Below are 24921 nucleotides of genomic sequence, written 5' to 3' on the forward strand. Positions count from 1 at the left end.
AGGACTCCAACCCCATCCAGAGCGGCTTGGACCGACCAGTATGAAATCGGATCAACTGGGCCAGTTGAGCTGAATGGAAATATTTTAGAAGGTCCGGCATACCTAAACCGCCGCCCGATTTCGGAGAGTATAGTGTCTTCTTGTTCACCCTAGGCCTCTTATGGTCCCATATGTACTCGAGTAATTTAGCCTGAAACCTCTTGAGGTCCGCCCCAACTACAGCTATTGGGAGGGCCCTGAAAAGGTATAACACCTTTGGTAAAATGGTCATCTTGACCGAATACAGCCTGCCGAACCACGACGGGGGTTTGTTTGACCACCTTTGAAGGTCCTCCAGCAACTTTCGAAACAGTGGGGGGTAGTTTTTCTGATACAACGTAGTAAGGGTTGGAGTTAAGTAAATACCCAGATAAGGGAGTGCCTCTTCCTGCCAGCTAAAAGAGTAGTGTCCGCGCAAAGCACGAACTACATGGGGTTGTAAAGAAATGCCAAGAGCCTGGGATTTGGAATGATTGACCCGTAAACCTGTAAATGCCGCAAAATGTCCCAGCACCGCGTTTAGAGTAGGCAGTGAGGAGACCGGGGAGGAGAGGAGCATCAACATGTCGTCCGCGAACAGCGCACATTTATGCTCCCGCCCTCCACAACTAACCCCTAATATATCAGGATGTGTTCTAATCTTGGTCGCCAAGGGCTCCAAAGCCAGGATGAACAACAAAGGAGATAGCGGGCAACCTTGTCGGGTACCCCTATTTATAGAAATATCCCGGGACTTATAGCCCTTGACCAGCAAGTTTGCAATAGGGGCGCTGTATATTGTTTGGAGTGTTGTCAGGAATCTTGCGCCAAACCCGTATCGTCCTAGTATAAAAAAAAGATAGTCCCAAGACAGGGAATCAAACGCTTTTTGCAGGTCTAACGAGAGCAGTAGAGCTCCCCTCCGTCCGCCGCCATCCCAACCCGAATTTATCGCGGATATGATGTCAATGATTCTCCTAGTCTGATCTGGGGCCTGTCTGTGTGGTACAAACCCCACCTGGTCCGGGTGGATATATCGAGCTAGAAACGAGTTCACACGAGTGGCCAGTATTTTTGTCAGTAATTTAAGATCCACATTGATCAGTGAAATTGGGCGATAATTTGTGCAATCACTATGATCTTTATTAGGCTTAGGGATGACATGTATGAACGCCCTATTCTCCTGTGACGGGAGAGGGAGCCCTTTTCGCAACCCATTGAAAAAGGCACAAAGGCGCGGTGCTAGGATTTCAGTATATTTACGGTAATAGTGTCCAGTAAACCCATCCGGACCAGGCGATTTAGAAGGGTTCAGGGATTTAATGGCCGCCACAGTTTCCTCTATAGTAAATTCTTCCTCCATTAGATCTACATGGTCTTTGGTTAACTTGGGGATGGGTATATCTCGCAAAAATGCCTCTGCCTGATTTTGATTAAAATCACCCGAAGATTTATATAGTTTGGAGAAAAACGACGAAAACTCTTGAAGTATTTTGTGGGGGTTCTGGGTGACTTGGCCAGTCCCGAGACGTAATTTAGGGAGAGCGGGATTAAACGGCCTAGGTGTTAGTTTTCTTGCCAGCAATTTATTCGGTTTGTCTCCCAAGGAGTAAAATCTATGGCGCGACCACCTTAGATATTTCTCCGCTTTCGTAGTAAGACTCAAATTCAGAGCTGTACGCGCTTCATCGATTTGAGATCTAAAATCGAGGTGTGGGTTAGATTTTTGCTCACGCAAGATGCGCCGCAACTCTTCATCCTGTTGACATATCATGCGTTCACGCTCCCTCTTAACCTTAGTGGCAAGCTGTATAAACGTGCCCCGAATCGTGGCCTTATGGGCCGCCCATAGCGTCACTGGGGAGGAGACTGAAGAGAAATTTTCTCTAAAATAGTTCTGTATCGCCCGCTCAATTTCTCCCTCAAAGATCGGATCGTTAAGCAGTGATTCGTTCATACGCCACGATGGTGGGCTTGATTTAGCCCAAAGATCAGTTAGCACTACTTGAACCGAAGAATGATCCGACCATGCTATTGGGAGTATCTTTGCAGACGAGACAAACGAAAGCAGGGGAGAGAACGTGAACACATGGTCTATGCGTGAATATGTCCTGTGTACATAAGAGTAGTGTGTAAAGTCCCTATCAGTTGGGTGAGCATCCCTCCATACATCTATCAGGTCGTAACTATGTAGAAGACGCGCCAGTGCCCCACTCAATCTAGAGGCGTGTTTTAAAATCCCCTTCTCAGAGCTCGATTTATCAAGAACCCGATCTAGCGACGTGTTGCTATCACCTCCCAGGATCACATGGCCCGCCACATGGGGCATTATGGTCTCCAACATGGTGTGAAAGAAAGTTAGTTGACCCGTATTAGGAGCATAGTACGACAGGAAGGTGACCTCGCTCTCGTTAATTTTCCCCACCACCATGACATATCTACCCTCCTTATCTCTAAGTACAGTGGTAGGCGTGAATGGGACCTTCTTGGCAAAACAAATAGCAACCCCACGTTTCTTATCAGGGCCATTAGACGAATACACCGTTGTGTATCTCGCATTTAAATATCTAGGGGCAGAAGTCTTTGAAAAATGTGTCTCCTGTAAGAGCAAAATATCCACCCCCATCTTGTGATATTGCTGGAAGGCCTTCGCTCTTTTAGTGGGGGAATTGATACCCTGCACATTATGTGTAAGAATGGTGTATTTGACAGGCGGCCCGTCAGCCATGGTGATTCGGCAGGCTGTACTCACGGTTTTGAAGCTTCGAGGACTCAGGCTCGATACGTCCCGGGCATTGTAGTTGTATCTCATTTCGGGAGGGGGATGCACCAACAGAGAAGTGAACTCGAGAAAAGAAGAGAAAGATCAGGTTATAGAGGAAAAGACATAGAAAGAACCGGCATGTATTCATCTTATCACAGGCTATCTTAAACCGGTTTAATAACATTTGTGTCCGGGAGAAAAACCGGAGAAAAAAGAAAATGAACAAAAACATCCAAATAATCGAAAAGAATGGAAAGGAGGGGGAAAAAAATATTTCCCCCCTCCCCTCCATTGACACACCGTTAATCAGCGTGTATTCGGGGGGTGTAAAAACACCCATCAACTTGGGTGAAGTTACCTCTACTCGGAGAGGAGAGACAAGTTCACAAAACGTGGCATGCGATACCACCTCGGCCCTTTGTATACTCCAATCTAGACGGACAGGTGGCACCAGTCAGTCAAACTAGATATCTCCTATAGGAGGAAGTAAAAACAGAAAAATAAAGTAAAAATAAAAAATTTGTAATTCCCATTCGGGATCAGATCCTCTCTAAGTATAAACAGTGTGCACAATTATATCTGCATAGAAAAATACAAAATTAACTAGAGGATAAGCATGAATAGCATGAAAACCATACGTCCTTAACTTTTGTAACCCTCACTGTGGGAGGGATTCATCCCGCAAACCTATAAAGGGCAAAACGGGACAACAGGAAGAATAGAATTAGACACCAACTATGCCCAAAATTCAAGTGTTCAAGGGGGGCTTTCTGGCTCTAGAACGGCCCTGCTGGGACCATAATGGGGAAATCGGCCCATCCCCCCTTCCAGACGCGCTGGTGGGAGTCTGGGGATCCAGGGATATCAGTCCCAATTCTTGGAGCAGCGCCTCCCCCGATTGGAACGAGTTGAAAGAATGGGATCTACCCTTGTATGAAAACGACAGTTTGAACGGGAATGACCATCGGTACTTGATATGGCGATTGATGAGATGACTCAAGAGGGGTTTAAGTGTTCTTCTCTTCTGAATTGTTGATTGAGAGATGTCCGCAAAGATCTGAACCGGATGTTCCAGGAGCGTAACATTACCCATCTGCCTGGCCTCCATCATCACTCTCTCCTTGATCTTGTAGTAGTGTGGTTTAACTATGACATCGCGTGGTAGGCCATCAGGCCTGGGGGCCGTCAGGGCGCGGTGCACTCTGTCCAGTTCTAACTGATGAGGTAAGATATCTGGGATCAATTGCGTCATCAAGGCGTGGATAGTGTCCTCTAAGTTTACCACAGTTTCCGGGAGACCCCGCACCCGGAAATTGTATCTTCGGGATCTGTTCTCTAAATCTTCAATTTTTGCGTTAGCATCATCTAATTGATCTTGTAACGAAGTGATCATCTTAGAGTTTTGATTAACCCGCTTGACTGTACCATCCATTTTGGTTTCAATGCTATCCAACCTCACTCCAATGTCCTGAAAGTCAGACTTTATCCCTGAAGTTATCATTGTGCAGGCTTTTGTTAATTCCTGTTGTAAAAGGGCTGAAAACTTGGCCAGGAGCACCGCGTCCCCAGAGTATGATGAAGCCTGAGCAGGGGCTAAGGGCAGTGAATGACCAGTACTATCCTGGCTGAATGATAGCTCAGCGAGTTCAGCCATCTGTCTGTCCGTGGACGAAGCAGGGGAGTCAGCAAACACTAACAGTGTTCTATTAGGGGAGTCTAGCAAGGGAGAATGAGTAGGCACATTGTCCATATCTGAGCATGGGGAGGGAGTTCCATCCTGGGACTGTGAGGAAAAAGGATCCCTGTGAACCACAGCCTGCACTGAAATCATATTCCCAGGGCCATGTAAAGCAGTCTCTAGATCCTGGCCTCTCCCTGCTGGCGTGTCACTGCTTCCCAGCACCATTTTAGGCAGGGAGGCCTGTTGCATGGGGGAACCACCTCCCCTTCCAGCTGCTGATTCCTGCTGTAGCAGTGTCTGTCCCCAGGGAGAATGCATCTGGGAATGAGGGCCTTTCGGGCTCAAGCCTCCCCCTCCCTGCCTCACCTCCTTGTCCAGAAGATCCGGCTGCGCCCGGGAGCCGCCACGTGAGACGTTCCCCTTGCTCGGCGCCATCTTAGCTTGTGGGGATTGCTGCAGGGCCTGTGAGGATCGCGTCTTGCGGGTCTGCTGGGAGGGACGGCGCTGGCTGTGCTTGTTACCGGCTGTCCTCCGCTGCATGATCCGATCCCCTCAAGGTAGGTGCTGGTTAGGAAACAATCCGCCCGTCCGATCGCTAATTGTAGCAGGTAAGGGCCGAGGCTTGTGCGGAGCTCGATCAGCTCATGACCGTCCTCGGCGCCGCGCGCATGCGCACATTCATAACTTCAGCATTTTCAATTAAGCTTTGACAACAATAAAAAAAAAAAAAACCTGGAAGCTTATTGGTTTCTAAGCAGGGCTGCACCTAAATTCTGCACTCTGCAGTTTTAGTAAATCAACCCCATTGTGCCCCCTTCTGGAGACCTCACTTATAAAATATATTTCTAAGATAGAACGTGTCCAGAGACGGGCATCAAAAATAGTGACAGGTCTGAGGGATACTTCAGGAATCCTACATCCCCAAGGAAAGAGGGGTGAGGAGGGACATGATTGTAATCTTTAAATAAGGTTCAGGAGGACAATATTTACAATATGAAGCTACGACCGAGAAGAACACGAGGACATAACCACAAAATAGCAGGAGGAAAGTTCAAAGGTAACCTTATAAAGTATTATTTTACAGCAAAACACTTTTTCAAGAAATAAAAAATAAATAAATAAAAAAAAAAGCTAAGAAGGTGACAGATCAATGAACGGCTTGTTCTTTTATGTAAGTGAGTACAATAGTGACATCTAGCGACCGGATGCTGGAACTGCAAATTTAATTTAGACACTTGAGAGACTGGCAACACAGAGGGCTAGATTCAGCTAGGGGCGCGCATTGTTACGGCGGCGCAGTGTATCGTATTTATGCTACGGCGCCGTAAGTTAGAGAGGCAAGTGCTGTATTCACAAAGCACTTGCCTTCTAAGTTACGGCGGCGTAGCGTAAATGGGGCCGGCGTTATCGCGCGTAATTCAAATGTGGATGAGGGGGCGTGTTTTATGTTAATTCTTGGTGACCCGACGTGATTGACGTTTTTCCCGAACGGCGCATGCGCCGTCCGTGGAATTTCCCAGTGTGCATTGCTCCAAAGTACGCCGCAAGGACGTCATTGGTTTCGACGTGAACGTAAATTACGTCCAGCCCTATTCGCGAACGACTTACGCAAATGACGTAAAAAATTAAAATTTTGACGCGGGAACGACGGCCATACTTAACATAGGATACGCCACACATACCCCTCATATAGCAGGGGTAACTTTACGCTGGAAAAAGCCGAACGCAAACCACGTAAAAAAAAAGCGTCGGGCGGCCGTTCGTTTCTGAATCGGCGTAAATACTAATTTGCATATTCCTTGCCTAAAAATACGGAAGCGCCACCTAGCGGCCAGCCAGAAAATGCAGCCTAAGATACGACGGTGTAAGACACTTACACCTGTCGGATCTTAGGGATATCTATGCGTAACTGATTCTATGAATCAGGCGCATAGATACGACCGACCGCACTCAGAGATACGACGGCGTATCAGGAGATACACCGTCGTATCTCTTTTCTGAATCTGGCCCAGACAGTGTGCTGTCATTTTTGTTAGCACAACGAACTTCATTGGCATTTTGTACACACACATCTGATGCAGTCGTGTTTATGACGAAACTTGTAGGATTTACACAATGTATATTTGGAAGGACATTCTGTGTGTGTTTATTGTTGGTCGATATCCCCAACAAAAAATTCATATAAAAAAAAAAAAAGAAGAATATTTTTAAAAAGGTTCAATGGTCTACGACAGTGGTGGTCAACTTTCTTGATATAGGAGTGTAGCGCCACCCACAAAGGAGTCGCTTGAAAATGTTAGGCTCTACAGTGCCTTGAAAAAGTATTCATACCCCTTGAAATTTTCCACATGTTGTCATGTTACAACCAAACACGTAAATGTATTTTATTGGGATTTTATGTGATGGGCCAACACAAAGTGGCACATAATTTTGAAGTGGAAGGAAAATTATAAATGGTTTTCAACATATTTTACAAATAAATATCTAAAAAGTGTGGTGTGCATTTGTATTCAGTCCCTTTAACTCTAAAACTCCTAACTAAAATCTAATGGAACCAATTGCCTTCAGAAGTCACCTAATTAATAAATAGAGTCCACCTGTGTTTAATTTAATCGCAGTATAAATACAGCTGTTCTGTAAAGCCCTCTGAGGTTTGTTAGAGAACCTTAGAAAACAAACAGCATTGTGAAGGCCAAGGAACTCACCAGACAGGTCAGGGATAAAGTTGTGGAGAAGTGCAGGGTTAGGTTATTTAAAAAAAAATCCCAAGCTTTGAACATCTCACGGAGCTCTGCTCAATCCATCATCGGAAAATTGCAAGAGTATGGCACAACTACAAACCTACCAAGACATGGCCGTCCACCTAAACTGACAGGCCGGGCAAGGAGAGCATCAGAGAAGCAGCCAAGAGGCCCATGATAACTCTGGAGGAGCTGCAGAGATCCACAGTTCAGGGGGGAGAATCTGTCCACAGGACAACTATTAGTTGTGCTCTCCACAGATCTGCCCTTTGTGGAAGAGTGGCAAGAAGGAAGCCATTGGTGAAAGAAGGACATAAGAAGTCCTGTTTGCAGTTTGTGAGAAGCCATGTGAGGTACACAGCAAACATGTGGAAGAAGGTGCTCTGGTCAGATGAGACCAAAATTGTACTTTTTGGCCGAAAAGCAAAACTCTATGTGTGGTGAAAAACTAACACTGGACATCGCCCTGAACACATCATCCCCACTGTGAAACATGGCGGTGGCAGCATCATGTTGTGGGGATGCCTTTCTTCAGCAGGGACAGGGAAGCTGGTCAGAGTTGATGGGAAGATGGATGGAGCCAAATACAGGGAAATCTTAGAAGAAAACCTGTTAGGCCCCGTACACACGGCCGAGAAACTCGACGGGCAAAGCACATTGTTTTTCTCGTCTAGTTCCTTGTTCGGCTGTCAGAAAACTCGTCGAGCCAAATTTTCCCATTGCCCAACGAGGAAATAGAGAACATGCTCTCTATTTGGCTCCACGAGTTTCCCGACGGGTTTCTTGGCGAAAAGTGTACACTTCTCGGCAGAATACGTCTCCCATCGAGTTTCTTGCTGGATTCTGCCGAGAAAACCAGTCGTGTGTACGGGGCCTTAGAGTCTGCAAAATACTTGAGACTGGGGCTGAGGTTCACCTTCCAGCAGGACAACGAGCCTAAACATACAGCCAGAGCTACAATCGAATGGTTTAGATCAAAGCATATTTATGTGTTAGAATGGCCCAGTCACAGTCCAGACTTAAATCTCATTGAGAATCTGTGATAAGACTTGAAAATTGCTGATCACAGACGCTCTCCATCCAATCCAAGCTTGAGATATTTTGCAAAGAAGAATGGACAATAATTTCACTCTCTAGATGTGCAAAGCTGGTAGAGACATCCCCAAAAAGACTTGCAGCTGTTATTGCAGTGAAAGGGGGTTCTACAAAGTATTGACTCAGGGGGACGCCATACAAATGTACACCACACTTTTCACTTTGTAAAAAGTTTTGAAAACCACTTATATAATTTTCCTTCTGCTTCACAAAAAAAAGAGTTCCGCCTTAACCATTTGCCGACCTCCGCATGTATATATACGTCGGCAGAATGGCACGGTTGTGCAAAGCAACGTACCTGTACGTTGCTTTGAATTTGAATTTTGGTGAGCGTGCCCGCGGACTCCATGTCCACCGGGTGCCCGCGATCGTCTTACGGAGTGGCAGAACGGGGAGATGCCTATGTAAACAAGGCATTTCCCTATTCTGCCTAGTGACAGGACACTGTCATCGGGAGCAGTGTTCGGTGTCGGGTCACTGGTAGCCCCCCTTAGTTAGAATCACTCCCTAGGACACACTTAACCCCTTCATTGCCCCCTAGTGTTTAACGCCTTCCCTGCCAGTGTCATTTACAAAGTAATGCATTTTTAAAGCACTGGTCGCTGTATAAATGACAATGGTCCCAAAATAGTGTCAAAAGTGTCCGATGAGTCCGCCATAATGTCGCAATAAAAATCGCTGATCGCCGCCATTACTAATAAAAAAAATTATAATAAAAATGCCATAAAACTATCCCCTATTTTGTAGAAGCTATAACTTTTGCGCAAACCAATCAATATGCGCTTATTGCGATTTTTTTTTTTTACCAAAAATATGTAGAAGAATACGTATCGGACTAAACTGAGAAAGAAATTCGTTTTTTTATATATATTTTTTTGGGCATATTTATTATAGCAATATTTTCGCTCTATTTTTGTTTATAGCGCAAAAAATAAAAACCGCAGAGGTGATCAAATACCACCAAAAGAAAGCTCTATTTGTGGGGAAAAAAAAGGACGTAAATTTTGTTTGGGTACAATGTCGCACGACTGCGCAATTGTCAGTTAAAGCAACGCAGTGCACTATTTCGCAAAAAATGGCCCGCTCATTGGGCAGCCAATTCTTCAGGGGCTGAAGTGGTTAATGTATACCAGTGTTTTTCACCGAGTCCTTGGTTTGGTAGAAGGTGATATATGGGAGTCCTTATAGTGGAGATGTGCAGTATCTTCAGCTAGCTCAAAAAGGCCCAACGAGATCTCAATGCAATAAGAGTCAGTAACAGGAGATAATTGGTGTAAAGTGTCTCCTGGGAAGGCTCTGATGAAGAGCAAGGTAAAGGTGCCTGCATGCAGTGTCTCTCTTAAATTGTATGCGCAAGATGGGCTAGTGCCTGCTCACCAATCCTGGTGACACCAAGGCCCAAAGGAGTGGATGTCCTGGAACAGGCTCTTGAAGGGTGCTCGACTGGCAACCTGGTGACCAAAGAGCCCAGTGGTATCTGTACGGAAGGTTGGGTATCTGCAACAGGTAATCTGTGTCCGACCATGTAGCTGCTGAACGGAAAAACTGTTGCGCCAGCCTGGCCATGATGTCCCCCTCTGTAGCTGCCCATTCTTCTGTGTCCAGCCTCTCCCTGCTTCGTGGTCCCTCTCCCTTATCCCAGGCAGCCTTGTGGTGTCCTCTTTCCTTATGTGACACTGGGCAACATGGGGGCCGCAGGCCTCCATCTCTCCCCAACAGTGGGGCCGCTGATCTTTGGGACTACGTGTCCCATGACTCTCTGTTCCTGCTTTTATTTTGATTGACCCATCCACCGCCAATTAGGAGCGGCATTGGCAGCTCCTCTTCACAGGCACTGCTTGGACTCGGGGAGGGGAGAAAACCCCCACAGCTACTGTTGTGTCTGTGTCAGCACTATTGCCTATGTGTCCTGTGGCAGTGGTGGCTGGCTCAGCAGGCAGAATGGCACCTGCTACAGGAGTCTCAAGTGTGCCTCCCCACATAACCAAAGGGCCGCACATAAAATTCAATGAATAATCATTATCAGAGACAGCAAACACAGAACATGATATACAGTAGTCAAAGACTATGGGCATGATACAAGAGATGGTCAGAGACTGTGGACATAGTAAAGGAGATAGTCAGAGACTGTAGACATGATACAGGAGATGGTCAGAGACTGCGGACATTGTAAAGGAGATGGTCAAAAAAACTGCAGACATGGTACAGGAGATGGCCAGAGACTGTGAACATGGTATAAGAGATGGTCAGAGACTGTGGGCATGGTATAGGAGATGATCAGAGACTGCAGACATGGTACAGGAGATGGCCAGAGACTGTAGACATGGTACAGGAGATGGCCAGAGTGTCACGAAAGACGTTCCGTTTTCCCCCAACGCATGCGCGTTGGGACGCGTTTGCGCGCGCATGCGCGCATCGATGTGCCTGTTGCTCGTGCCGGCGTACGTGGCGCGCGCTTTAGCTCGCGCGGCGTGCGCGCGCGCACGCGCAGTGACGGTGTTTTGGCGCCAAGAAACGCTATTTAAACTGCCTGATGCCTCTCCATCTTGCTGACCAGTCTACAGCGTTTACCTAGAATCTGCACCTGTTACCTGTTGATCTTCTGTGTACCTGACCCGGCTTCCTGTGACCTTCCCTGCCTGCAACCTGCCTATGACCCCGGCTTAACCTGACTACGGCTCCTGCTTAACCCCTGGCTCTGTCTCTGCCCGCCTATGTTACCGACCTGGCTTGGACTATCGACTACTCTCTGGACCTACCCTGATTCCTGAACCACTTACCTGGCTCCTGTCCAGCTCGCTCACCTGCCTGATTCCTGTACCTGCTAGTGCCATACCACCGCCTCTGCCTGCTGCTTGGTGTTTCTCCTGGGCCAGCGTACACCTGCCTGCTATCGCTTCTGGACCGCTACACAGCTTACCATCAGGCACTTATGCCCCTCCGGACTCTTGACCCTCTGTCCATTCTACTATGGAGGTCCTGAGTCGGAGGCTTACGAGAGGCCGCTCCCTGCACGTTGAGCTCCATAACCAGGTACGTGACAGTACTGGTCAGCCATGACTGAGCCCACGCAGGGAGCGTCTCCCATGGAGGACTTATGCCGTCATCTGGATGGCCTCACCACTGCCGTGAGGAACCTGCAGGAGGGATACACCCGTCTGGAAGGACGTGTCCAGACCCTGGCTGCGGCAGCCCCCGCGGCATCCGGATCCTCTGCTCCTCCATCAGTAGTAATGCTGCCACCAGAACCCAGGGTCCCTACTCCAGAGAGGTTTTCCGGGGACCGCAGCAAATACAGGGCCTTTCGCAATGCCTGCCAGCTGTTCTTCGCCCTGCAACCCAGGACTTTTTCATTGGAATCCACGAAAGTGGGCTTCGTCATTGCCCTACTAACCGACGAGCCCCAAACCTGGGCACACCGTCTTCTGGAACGGAAGGAAGAAAGCCTTAATCAATTGGATACATTCTTCCAGGCCATGGACCTTATCTATGAGGATACCCAATTAGCGGCCTCCGCAGAAGCGGCCTTGTACGCACTACAACAGGGGCGCAGGGCGGTAGAGGACTATGTGGCCGAGTTCAGGCAATGGAGTTCCGATACTAACTGGAACGATTCCGCTCTGCGGCACCAGTTCCGCATGGGTCTGTCAGAACCACTAAAAGATGAACTGGCCCGAGTGGGCATCCCTGCAACACTGGAAGCTCTAATTCTTCTATCAGTCCAAATTGACAGACGTTTAAGAGAACGACGGGCGGAGCGTGCATCCGGCCCCGCACGACCAGTGTGGATGATGCCACGAGTATCAAATTCTCCTTATCCACCTCCTCCAAATCCTGTACCAGCCTCCGCTGACACCTCAGAGCCCATGCAACTGGGCGTGTTTCGGCCATCACTGACACCGGAAGAGCGCCAACGGCGCCGTTCTAACGACCTTTGCCTGTACTGCGGGGAATCCGGGCATTACGTAAGGACTTGCCCCGTCAAGTTCCGTAAGTCTTCAACTCTCCCATCTGCTCTCTCTTCCACCCTGTGTAACAATAATACTCACTTGGCTATTTCCATTTTTCTGCAGCTCCCAGGAAGGAACGTCCGGGCCCCCGCCATTATTGATTCGGGTGCCTGCAACGGTTTTATGGACGCATCTTTGCCATCAGACATGGAGTTCCTCTTCGACCCAGGCACCAGGAACTCGCCGTCCACCTAGCCGATGGATCCGCCATTAGATCCGGCCCTGTGACTCAAGAGACAGTTCCATTCTACGCCCTCATCCTTAATAACCATTGGGAGCTACTATGCCTGGACATTATCGAATCCCCGATGTTCCCCATCATTCTGGGCATGCCCTGGTTGAGGGTTCATAACCCACAGATTAATTGGGAGTCTGGGAAGATCCACTTCTCTTCTCCCTACTGCCATCAACATTGTCTCCAAGAACCTACAGCCTCTCCTTCCCCTCTGCTGTGCCTGGAAACCGAGACCGAAAACCGCCAACTAGTTCCGGAGTCATACCACAACTTTTTGGATGTGTTCAGTCAAAAGGGCGCTGAGACCTTACCACCACATAGGCCCTATGACTGCCCAATTGAACTTCTCCCCGGGGCGGAAATCCCATTTGGAAGAATATTCCCCTTAACCGAGCTGGAACTAGGCACCCTTAAGTCTTATATAGACGAAAATCTGGAGAAGGGCTTCATACGACCTTCCACATCCCCTGCTGGAGCCGGTATATTTTTTGTGGAGAAGAAAGACCATTCTCTACGCCCCTGCGTAGATTACCGGGATCTGAACAAAATCACGATCAAAAATAGATACCCCCTTCCTTTGGTTCCCGAACTATTCCAGAGACTTGGAACCGCTGTCATTTTCACCAAGCTTGACCTCCGCGGGGCTTACAACCTTGTCCGCATTAGAGACGGCGACGAATGGAAAACCGCATTCCGCACTCGATTCGGACACTTCGAGTATCTAGTCATGCCCTTCGGCCTGTGTAACGCCCCTGCCACTTTTCAGCACTTCATAAATGATATCTTCAGAGACTACCTGGACTTGTTCGTTATAGTCTATCTAGATGACATCTTGATCTTTTCTTCCTCTCTGCCTGACCATCGGAAGCATGTTCAGAAGGTATTAGCCCGACTACGCCAACACAGCCTTTACGCCAAGGCCGAAAAGTGTGAGTTTGAACGTGAAAGCATTTAATTTCTGGGATTAATAATTTCAGTAGAAGGCGTCAGAATGGACCCTCAAAAGGTCACAGCTATTACAGACTGGCCTGCCCCCACCGACAAGAAAGCGATTCAGCGCTTTGTGGGTTTTGCAAATTTTTACCGCAAGTTCATTAAAGGCTTCTCTTCCATCATCGCCCCCATCACAAGCTTAACCAAGCAAGGCACTCGGTTCCAGTGGTCCCTTGAAGCTCAGGCTGCCTTTTCTACCTTGAAGGGTTTGTTCGTCTCGGCCTCTATACTGAAACACCCCGACCCAGCTTTACCCTACATTTTGGAAGTCGATGCCTCCGAGGTAGCTGTCGGTGCAGTGCTTTCTCAGAGACAAGGTCCCAAGTCGTTACTACACCCAGTTGCGTTCTTCTCACGCAAACTATCAGAAGCCGAGAGAAACTACGATGTCGGCGACAGAGAACTTTTGGCAATTAAAGCAGCCCTTGAGGAATGGCGGTACCTCTTGGAGGGCGCGGCACATCCCATTCTGATCTATACGGATCATAAAATATTGGAGTACCTGAAGATTGCTAAGAGACTGAAGCCACGACAGGCCCGGTGGGCACTTTTTTTTACCAGATTTTCTTTTCACATAACCTATAGACCAGGATCTAAGAACACTAAACCGGACGCACTTTCCCGGATGTTTATTGGGCCTGAAGCCCCTTCATCTCCAGACACCATCCTAACACCCGGTAACTTCCTCATGCTACAGGAGGACCTCCTGTCTCAGATTAAACAGGCCTCTTCAAACGCTCCGCTATCATCGGATCCGGCTTTACTGCTAAAAGACGACCTGCTTTGGAATAAGGATAGGATCTTTGTCCCCCAGCAGCTACGGGTAGCGGTTCTCAAATCCTGTCACGACCACAAACTAGCCGGCCACTTTGGGATTCACAAGACGTCAGAGCTTCTCCAGCGTACCTTCTGGTGGCCACAGTTACTTCAAGACTGCAGAAGCTATGTGGAATCCTGTACCACCTGTATCCAAAATAAAGGCAGTAGAACCAGAGCCTGGGGGTTACTAAAACCATTGCCTGTTTCGGAGAAACCATGGAGGATGATATCCATGGACTTTATTGTCGAGCTACCACCCTCAGAAGACTATACCACCATCTTCGTGGTGGTGGATAGATTGACCAAGATGGCCCACTTTCTGCCTATGATAGGAACACCTTCCGCTTCTGAGACGGCAAGAATCTTTATTAAAGAGATAGTGAGGCTCCATGGTGTACCCGCAAACGTCGTGTCCGACCGGGGGGTGCAATTCACCTCAAAATTTTGGAAAGCACTCTGTGGCGCCCTGGAGATTGGACTGTCTTTCTCATCCGCATATCATCCGCAGTCTAACGGTCAGACCGAGCGCACTAACCAGACGCTGGAGCAATATTTGCGCTGCTTCTCTAGTTTTGCTCAGGACGATTGGGCCTCTCTATTGCCCCTTGCAGAATTCGCTTATAATAACTCTATCCATTCCGCTATCAGCCAGTCTCCATTCTTTGCTAACTATGGGTTCCACCCTCTGTTCCTATCCAATAACATACCAGAATGCTCAGTACCGGCCGTACAAGAAACCTTGGACTTTTTCTCTACTAATAATAAATTACTGCAGGAAACAATGGCAAAGACCCAAGCACGCAATAAGGAGGTGTTCGACAGGAGGAGGAGGGGGGAACTTGACCTTGCTCCAGGAGACCAAGTTTGGTTGTCCACCCTAAATTTAAAGTTGGCTTGCCCATCCAAGAAACTTGGTCCCAAATTTGTGGGGCCCTTTCCGATACTCAGGAAGATCAACGAAGTGGCCTATGAGTTGAAGTTACCTCCCTCTTACCGGATTCACCCAGTCTTTCATGTGGCCTTGCTCAAAACCACTGTCCCGGATCCCTTCATCAACCGGAATACCGGCCCTCCTGAACCGGTACTTATCGACGGTAATGAGGAATTCGAAGTGGAATCTATCCTTGATTGTAGAAAGAGACGTAACCAGGTCCAATACCTGGTGAAATGGAAGGGCTATGGCCCAGAGGAGAACTCCTGGGAGCCGGAGGCCAACATTCATGCAGAAAGACTGATCCTGGCTTTTAAGAGAACTCACCCACGGAAGTTGGCCCAGTTGGGCATCCAGAGGCTGCCCGTAGGGGGGGGGGGCAATGTCAGGAAAGACGTTCCGTTTTCCCCCAACGCATGCGCGTTGGGACGCGTTTGCGTGCGCATGCGCGCATCAATGTGCCTGTTGCCAGCGCGCACGCGCGGTGACGGTGTTTTGGCGCCAAGAAACACTATTTAAACTGCCTGATGCCTCTCCATCTTGCTGACCAGTCTACAGCGTTTACCTAGAATCTGCACCTGTTACCTGTTGATCTTCTGTGTACCTGACCCGGCTTCCTGTGACCTTCCCTGCCTGCAACCTGCCTATGACCCTGGCTTAACCTGACTACGGCTCCTGCTTAACCCCTGGCTCTGTCTCTGCCCGCCTATGTTACCGACCTGGCTTGGACTATCGACTACTCTCTGGACCTACCCTGATTCCTGAACCACTTACCTGGCTCCTGTCCAGCTCGCTCACCTGCCTGATTCCTGTACCTGCTAGTGCCATACCACTGCCTCTGCCTGCTGCTTGGTGTTTCTCCTGGGCCAGCGTACACCTGCCTGCTATCGCTTCCGGACCGCTACCCAGCTTACCATCAGGCACTTGTGCCCCTCCGGACTCTTGACCCTCTGTCCATTCTACCAGGAGGTCCTGAGTCGGAGGCTTACGAGAGGCCGCTCCCTGCACGTTGAGCTCCATAACCAGGTACGTGACACAGAGACTGTAGACATGGTACAGGAGATGGCCAGAGACTGTGAACATGGTACAAGAGATGGCCAGAGACTGTAGACATGGTACAGGAGATGGCCAGAGACTGTAGACATGGTACAGGAGATGGCCAGAGACTGTAGACATGGTACAGGAGATGGCCAGAGACTGTAGACATAGTACAGGAGATGGCCAGAGACTGTGGACATGGTACAGGAGATGGCCAGAGACTGTGGGCATTGTACAGGAGATGGCCAGAGACTGTAGACATGGTACAGGAGATGGCCAGAGACTGTGGGCATTGTATAGGAGATGGTCAGAGACTGGATGTAATACAATGGCCAGAGACTGCCGGTGTTCTGACGAGAAAAGCCCCCTGTTGAATAATGCCCACCCTGTACTGTGCTTGCGCAGTACGGAGCGGCCCAAACCCGACGAACATTGAAATATGCTCCCGAAGGTCGTGCAAGTCTGCATGGGACGGACTTGTTCATGATGGGTGCATGTGAGGGGCTGATGGCAACAGAAGGGGGCATACTTTGTAATGATGGGCAGTGCTGTCACGAAACTCAAACACATTTACTAAACAAATATATCTCTGCTATTCTTCCTACACGTGTTGCCCTTCCCAGTCTGTTGTTCTATCTATGCGGCTGATTCATAGAATCAGTTCCGCATAGATAGCCCTAAGATCCGACAGGTGTAATTGACTTACACCGTCGGATCTTAGGATGCAATACCTCGGCCGCCGCTGGGTGGAGTTTGCGTCGTATTCCAGCGTCGGGTATGCAAATTAGCAGTTACGGCGATCCACAAAGGTTTTTCCCGTCGTTACGTCGACGCAAGTCTTAGTTTCCCGTCGCAAAATTAGGGGTACTTTAACATGGTGTAAAATTACTCCACCATGTTAAAGTATGCCCGTCGTTCCCGCGTCGCTTTTGAATTTTTTTATTTTCCCGGCGTAAGTACGTTACGCACGTCGCGATTCACAAACACGTCGCGCCGCCGTAATTTCGCGCAAAGCACGTTGGGAAAATTGCGAATGGAGCATGCGCGCCTAATTTAAATGGTACCCGCCCCATTTGAATTGGACGGGCTTGCGCCGGACGTGTTTACGATACACCACCGAAAGTTTACAGGTAAGTGCTTTGTGGATCGGGCACTAACACTGAAAACTTGCGGCGGTGTAACGTAAACGGGTTACGTTACACGGCCGCAATTCTATGTGAATCTGGCCCTATATTTGTCATAATCATTAACATGGTCTATTTTTTTCCCCCCTTCATTTTATAGCTCACTTCAGCCTCACCATGGTTGCCACGAGTCCTTTGTTTTATATCGGCATCTTTGGTCTCCTTTGTGCCAACCAAGTCTCCTCTTCCTGTGTCACAGAAGATAATCAAAGCAAGAATATGATAGAGACGTCTTGTGTTCGACTTGCCTTAACCAACGTCCCCATGAAGGAGATACCCCAAGATACCGGCATTCTTATCCTGAGTTTTAATAACCTGAAGGCCATCTCCACCTCGACCTTCAAAGGGATGAAACTGCTGGTGGAGCTGGACTTATCAGACAATGCTTTGACTAGCTTTAAGGTGGACCTTCCGATCATGTTACAAGAATTACATTTGGCCAATAACTCATTGAAGAGTATCCCAGATCTGTCCCAACTGTCCAGCTTAATCAAGCTAGACCTGTCCAACAATCAAATTTCCACCATCTCTGACTCGGCATTCAAAGGACTGAATAACCTGAAGGTGTTGGAGCTCCAGAAAAATACCATCAACTCGCTTTCAGACGAGGTGCTAACATGTATTTTTTATTTTCTGTTTACTTCATTCTTACATGGCAAAGTAAAGTGAACCTGTCAATTATGAAACCTGGAAAGTCTTCTGATTTGAAGGATATAGTTTTCCGCAGAATGAATATATAATGTGTTTTGCAGAGGCCAACGTAGGGAAGGTGCCCAGAAGGGAACAGAAAGTGAAATGGAACTTTATAAAGCAATGTAATGTAATAGGTTCACTTAAAGCAGAACTTTTTTTTTCTTCCCCCCATGCAGTGGGGCCGTGCCCACACTACATGGGTTAACTGCTCGTTTTTGTCTAGGGTGGAGGATTTCCGAGATGCTCACCTAATCCTCCGATCCTTCCAGCACAAGACCGATCCCTCCTCCCCCAGTGGTCTAGCAGTCTTGCGCGGTGGATTGTTCCTGATGTAATCACACCCATAGACTAGCTCAGGACTTGAGGATGGCAGGAACAGTCCACCACTGGACGGGGGGGAGTGACGTTTTCCAGAGGATCGAAGGATTGGGTGAGTATAAGCTCTGTGTTCACCCCTAGACAAAACAAGCAGGGTTCTGCTTTAAAGCCCAACCCCAGCCTAAGGCCCCATACACACGAGAGGATCGATCCGCTGGAATTGATCCGCGGACCGGCTCCAGCGGATAGATCCCCTGGTGTGTACGATCCAGCGGATCTGTTTCCGCGGATTTTTGTCCCCGGGGATGGATTTCCAGCGGATAAAAATTTCTTGACATGCTAAGAAATCTATCCGCTGGAATCCATTCCAACGGATTGATCCGCTGGTCTGTACAGACTCACCGGATCAATCCGTCCGAATCCATCCCCCGCATGCGTCGTAATGATTTGACGCATGCGTGGAATTCCTTATATGACAGCGTTGCGCACGTCGCCGCGTCATCATCGCGGCGACGGCACGACACGTCACCGCGGACGGAATTCCGCGGGGATTTTGATCTCATGGTTAATATAACCATGAGATCAAAATCCGCCAGAGGATAAATCCTCTCGTGTGTACTAGGCATAAGCCTAAACTCTGATGGGGAGATTTAATCTCATAGGTTCCAAGAGATGAAAATAAGTTTTAGGAGGGATTAACCTAACCCTACTTTTCTACAGTGGGCTGTTCAGTACTTCTGTTTGGCTGCAAGCAGCTTAACCACATCACAAGGATGTACAGCGGGAAGTTGGCTCTTCTGTGCCAGATCAGGCACTTTCGGTTTGGGAGGGGGGGGGGGCGCGGGCCGCTTCTGCTGTGATTTGTCACAGCAGAAGCCGATCAGCGGGTGCCGGCGAATGGATGCCCGCCGGAAAAACACCTTGTAAAAAAGGCAGAGCTTTGTTCTGACTTCTGACGAGGAGGGGGGGGGGGGGTGGATTTCCTTTCCCTGCAAAGGGAATAAAATCCATCACTTCCATTAGTAAAGTGCACAAAAACACTGGTTAGGCACACATTTAACCCTTTGATCACCCTAGATGTTTAACCACCTCAATACCGCACACCGTCATATGACGTCATGGTATTTAGGTGGGGATATCTGAATGATGGGTGCAGCTACAGGCATCATTCAGATATCTTTCTTTTCAAGCCGGCGATTCTGCGCACCATAAGAATGATCATAGTGGCAGTTCCGCCGCTTGATCGTTCTTATAGGCGATGGGAGGGGACGTCCCCCCCCTGCCATCCGGTGCTTCTCCAGGCTCTTCCGTGCCAGCGGGGGACCGGAGAACGAATCGGTCGGCGCTGGATGACGAGGATAGAGATTTCTCTATGACCGTCAGAGGCCCGGGCGCGATGTTATGACGTCACACCCGGGGGTACCCGGAAGTAAACAAAGCTACAATCGCGGCTGTCGGCATGAGATCTGTGAATTTTTTTTCATGATCTCATGCTTTCAAGCCTGGAGGAGAGATTGACCCTGCATCTCTCCATATAGAGAACCTGTCACAATGATTCCTATTACAAGGGATGTTTACATTCCTTGTAATAGGAAGAAAAAGTGATTAAATAAAAAAAATGTAAAAAAAAAAAAATTATAATAATAAAAAAATGTAGAACGCCCCCGTCTCCGGTATCTCGTGCTCAGAAGGGAACACACACGCAATTCCCGCCCACATATGTAAACGCCGCTCAAACCACACATGTGCGGTATCGCCGCGTGCGTTAGAGCGTGTACAATAATTTTAGACCTCCTCTGTAACTCTAAACTAGTAACCTGTAAAAAATAAATAAAGCGCCACCTATGGAGATTTATAAGTACAGAAGTTTGGAGCCATTCCATGAGTGTGCGCAATTTTAAAGCGTGACAAGTTAGGTATCTATTTAATCGGCATAACATCATCTTTCACATTATACAAACAAATTGGGCTAATTTTACTGTTTTGTTATTTTTTAATTTATGAAACCGTTTTTTTCCCCAAATACCGTGCGAGATAAAAATTTGCAATGACCGCCACTTTATTCCCTAGGGTGTCTGCTAAAAAATATATATAATGTTTGGGGGTTCTGAGTAATTTTCTAGCAAAAAAAATATGATTTTTACAGGAGAGAAGTGCCAGAATAGGCCCGGTATTGAGGTGGTTAACCACTTAAAGCGGGAGTTCACCCGAAAAAAATTTTTTAACATTAGATTGGGCCTAATTACGGGAAGCAGAATCGGGTGTTTTGTTTACAATAAATGCAGTACTTACCTTTTTTGAGATAGATGTTCTCCCGCCGCTTGCGGGTATGGTCTTCGGGACTGGGCGTTCCTATTTGATTGACAGCCTTCCGACGGTCGCATACAGCGCGTCACGAGTTGCCGAACGTCAGTGCGGTGCTATACGGCGCTTGCGCACCGACGTTCGGCTACTTTCGGAAACTGGTGACGCGCTGTATGCGATGGTCGGAAGGCTGTCAATCAAATAGGAATGCCCAGTCCCGCAGCCCATACCCGGAAGCGGCGGGAGAACATCTATCTCAAAAAAGGTAAGTACTGCATTGATTTTAAACAAAACACCAGATTCTGCTTCCCGTAATTAGGCCCAATCTAAGGTTAAAAATTGAGTTTTTGGGTGAACCTCCACTTTAAGGACCCCCTACCGACGATATACGTTGGCAGAATGGCTCGGCTGGGCCCAATCACGAACCTGTATGTGTCTCTTTAAGCCCAGCTGAAGCTCCGTGACCGCGCCGCGGACCCGATCGCCGCCGGTGTCCCGCGATAGTTAACCAGAGCTGAAGAACACACCTTCCCCATTCTTCACAGTGGCAGTGTCATTGATCGTCTGTTCCCTGATATAGGGAAAGACGATCAATGACATCACACGTCCAGCCCTGCTCCCCTACAGTTAGAAACACATATGAGGTCACACTTAAACGAAAGTGCTCCCTAGTGGTTAACTCCTATACTGCAATTGTCATTTTCACAGTAAACAGTGCATTTTTATAGCACTTTTTGCTGTGAAAATGACAATGGTCCCAAAAATGTGTCAAAATTGTCCGATGTGTCCGCCATAATGTCGCAGTCACAAAAAATAAAAAAAATCGCTGATCGCTACCATTAGTAGTAAAAAAGAAAAATATTTATAAAAATGCAATAAAACTATCCACTATTTTGTAAACGCTATAAATTTTCGATAAACACTTATTTTTACCAAAAATAGGTAGAAGAATACATATCAGTCTAAACTGAGGAAAAAAATTGTTTTTTTTATATTTTTGGGGGATATTTATTATAGCAAAAAGTAAAAAATATTAATTTATTCAAAATTGTTGCTCTATTGTTGTTTATAGAGCAAAAAATAAAAAAACGCAGAGGTGATCAAATACCACCAAAGGAAAGCTCTATTTGTGGGGGAAAATTACATACACTTAATTTGGGTACAGCGTTGCATGACCACGCAGTTGTTCATGAAGGGGCTATATCTTCTGTAGGTCAAGTGGCTAATCTGCAACAAATTTGGCCATCCAAACTAATGTGGCAAGTTTGATCAATACAGGCATTTAGCCAAGGTTGGGATCCCTCATAGCAGTGATGGCGAACCTTGGCACCCCGGATGTTTTGGAACTATATTTCCCATGATGCTCATGCACTCTGCAGTGTAGTTGAACATCATGGGAAATATAGTTCCAAAACATCCGGGGGGGCCAAGGTTCGCCATCACTGCCCTATATCATGTGAGGGCCAGCAGATTCAACAAAACATAATTTGTGTGCCATGGCAGCCTTGTATTACAAAATCTTCCATCTGGACAGTTAATCTGCCACGCAACCCGGATAAAAGCCAATTATTTGCAAAGGAGGTCTAAAATGAACACAAGGCCAATAATTGGCCCACGTGTCATCTCTTTTCACCTTTAGTTCAAAATATGACATCCACTAAAAGATCACACCTAATACCGTATTTATCGGCATATAACACACGCCGGCGTATAACACGCACCCCAAGTTTAGGAGGGAATTTTAAGGAAAAAAAAACGTACATTTAAATGCCCATCAATGCAGCCTTATCAGTGTCCATCATTGCGGAATAATCAGTGTCCATCTGCCGCCTTGCCGCCGCCGAAATAGACAGAGTCGGATGCCCTGTGTACTCGGCTCCTTTTACAGTCCCGCCCCTTGGCTAGGCCTCTAAGGCCTAGTACACACGAGAGGATTTATCCGCGGAAACGGTCCGGAGGACCGTTTCCGCGGATAAATCCTCTGGCAGATTTTGATCTGATGGTTGTACTAACCATCAGATCAAAATCCCAGCGGAATTCCCTCCGCGGTGACGTGTCGCGATGATGATGACACGGCGACGTGCGCGACGCTGTAGTATAAGGACTTCCACGCATGCGTCGAATCATTACGACGCATGCGAGGGAGGGAATCGGACGGATTGATCCGCTGAGTCTGTACAGACCAGCGGATCAATCCGCTGGACTGGATTCCAGCGGATAGATTTCTTAGCATGCTAAGAAATTTTGATCCGCTGGAAATCCATCGCCCGGAAAAATATCCGCGGATAAATATCCGCTGGATCGTACACACCAGCGGATCTATCCGCTGAAACCGGTTCTGTGGATAAATTCCAGCGGATCGATCCTCTCGTGTGTACGGGGCCTTAGATGGACATAACACAGGTCCAATGGCGGGACTGGGCGTGACTGTGTGTGGAGCCGAGCCTAGCCGAGTACACAGTACACTCGGCTATGTGTATATCGACGGCACTCGCTCCTCTTCCCGTCACAGACAGCAGGGATCGGACCCACGATTTTCCCCTGATTTTAAAGGGAAACAAGTGCGTGTTATACGCCGATAAATAACGGTAGGTGCCAAACAAAACGCGATGTATATTTAGATAAATTCAGCTTATGTTTGTGTAGTGACTGAATGAAGAAATATGTTGTAAAATATTCCTAAGAAAAAAAGTTCTCAAACATGATTGTTTCTATTTCTTTAAACAGGTTTTTTATGACTTGAAAAGCTTAGACCTTCTGGATTTATCGAACAATCAGCTGTGGGAACTTCCAAACCATCTCATCCTCAACCTCGTCCATCTCACAAAATTTTCCTTGGCAGGAAACATACTGACAAACATTCCAGACAATTTCTTTGATGGCCCGAATTCTCTTGCTTATGTGTATCTTGACAAGAACCCGTGGAACTGCAACTGTGCCCTCCACTATTTTAAGGAATGGGTGGAAGATAATGGGCATAATGTCTATACTATACTGCCTGATGGATCTCCATTTAACGATGAGAAAAGTGTACTCTGCTCTGACAAGACCCCACTTATTGAATATAATATGGATGCATGTCTTGGTAGTGACCATGGTGACCTTGGTGATGTGGACCAACATATAATGACACCAAAAAGTAAAGTCACACAAGCGCTGCCAACCACTGCCAAGACAACAGAACCATGGATAACGACAATGAAGACCACAATGGTGACGTTCGCAAAAACGACACCTGTGCTGACCACTGAGGAGCATCCAACATCAGTTGCTACAACTACAAAAAGCAGAAGAATGACAACACCAATCACGACTTCAACAAAACAGTCAGAGACAACTCCAACAGGCATGCCAACTTGGACAACAAGAAAAGTTACCACAAAAACATATAAGACTACTTTGATGACAACTGCTGAACAAAGGAGAACGACTCCACAAACCACAGAAGTGCCAACATCTATTTCTTCAACGACCACTTTGCACCCAACTTCTACTCTTGCCACCACAGTGAAGGTGGAACCCAGTACAATGCTAACCACCTCCACTGTGTCACCACAAAAACATCTTACAGAAACATCGCTGATGTCTACTGAGAATCAGTTATTATACACCATGCCACCAGCAGAAAATTCCCGAGCAGAAGCCCACGGCATGTCATGGCTGAAGTACAAGATTCTCAAAAACTGCTGCTTCCTCCACCTTGTCATCTATATTTTCGGTATACTTCTACTTATAGCCCAGATGATCCTATCAGCATGCCTGTTGGTTTATACCCATACACATCTCTATAGGCATTATCAGGCCCTCACGGAGAAATTACCAAACATACGGCTGATCCGGTACAGCCTGCGAGCCCCAGTGAGTGAGGGTACAATACTGCTTGTTCACGATAAGGTTATGGAATCCAACTTCAGTGACCAGTCATTCTCTGGGGTGACGAGAATGTTGGTGCTGGAGGCCAATACCAGGGACCAAGCAAGATTATACACCTCGGCCATTCTGTAGTGATTGGAGTATACTATGCTGTATTATAGCAAAAGGTTTATATATGCTGAAAACACAACTACTTATTAAAAATGTTACCTCACATGAACGCA

At 47.5% G+C, this 24921-nt stretch overlaps 1 protein-coding gene across 1 annotated transcript in view; it reads left to right on the plus strand.

Annotated features, from left to right (window-relative positions):
* Window positions 1-24921, plus strand: part of LOC120933576 (platelet glycoprotein Ib alpha chain-like) — a 52620-nt gene extending 27699 nt beyond the window's left edge. Inside the window, exon 5 of the mRNA XM_040346849.1 lies at window positions 23552-24921. Within this exon, the coding sequence (XP_040202783.1) occupies window positions 23552-24829 (1278 nt within the window). The 3' untranslated portion in view covers window positions 24830-24921. The remainder of the gene's footprint in view (window positions 1-23551) is intronic.

Source organism: Rana temporaria, chromosome 3 (assembly GCF_905171775.1).
Source record: "Rana temporaria chromosome 3, aRanTem1.1, whole genome shotgun sequence".
Lineage (NCBI taxonomy): Eukaryota > Metazoa > Chordata > Amphibia > Anura > Ranidae > Rana > Rana temporaria.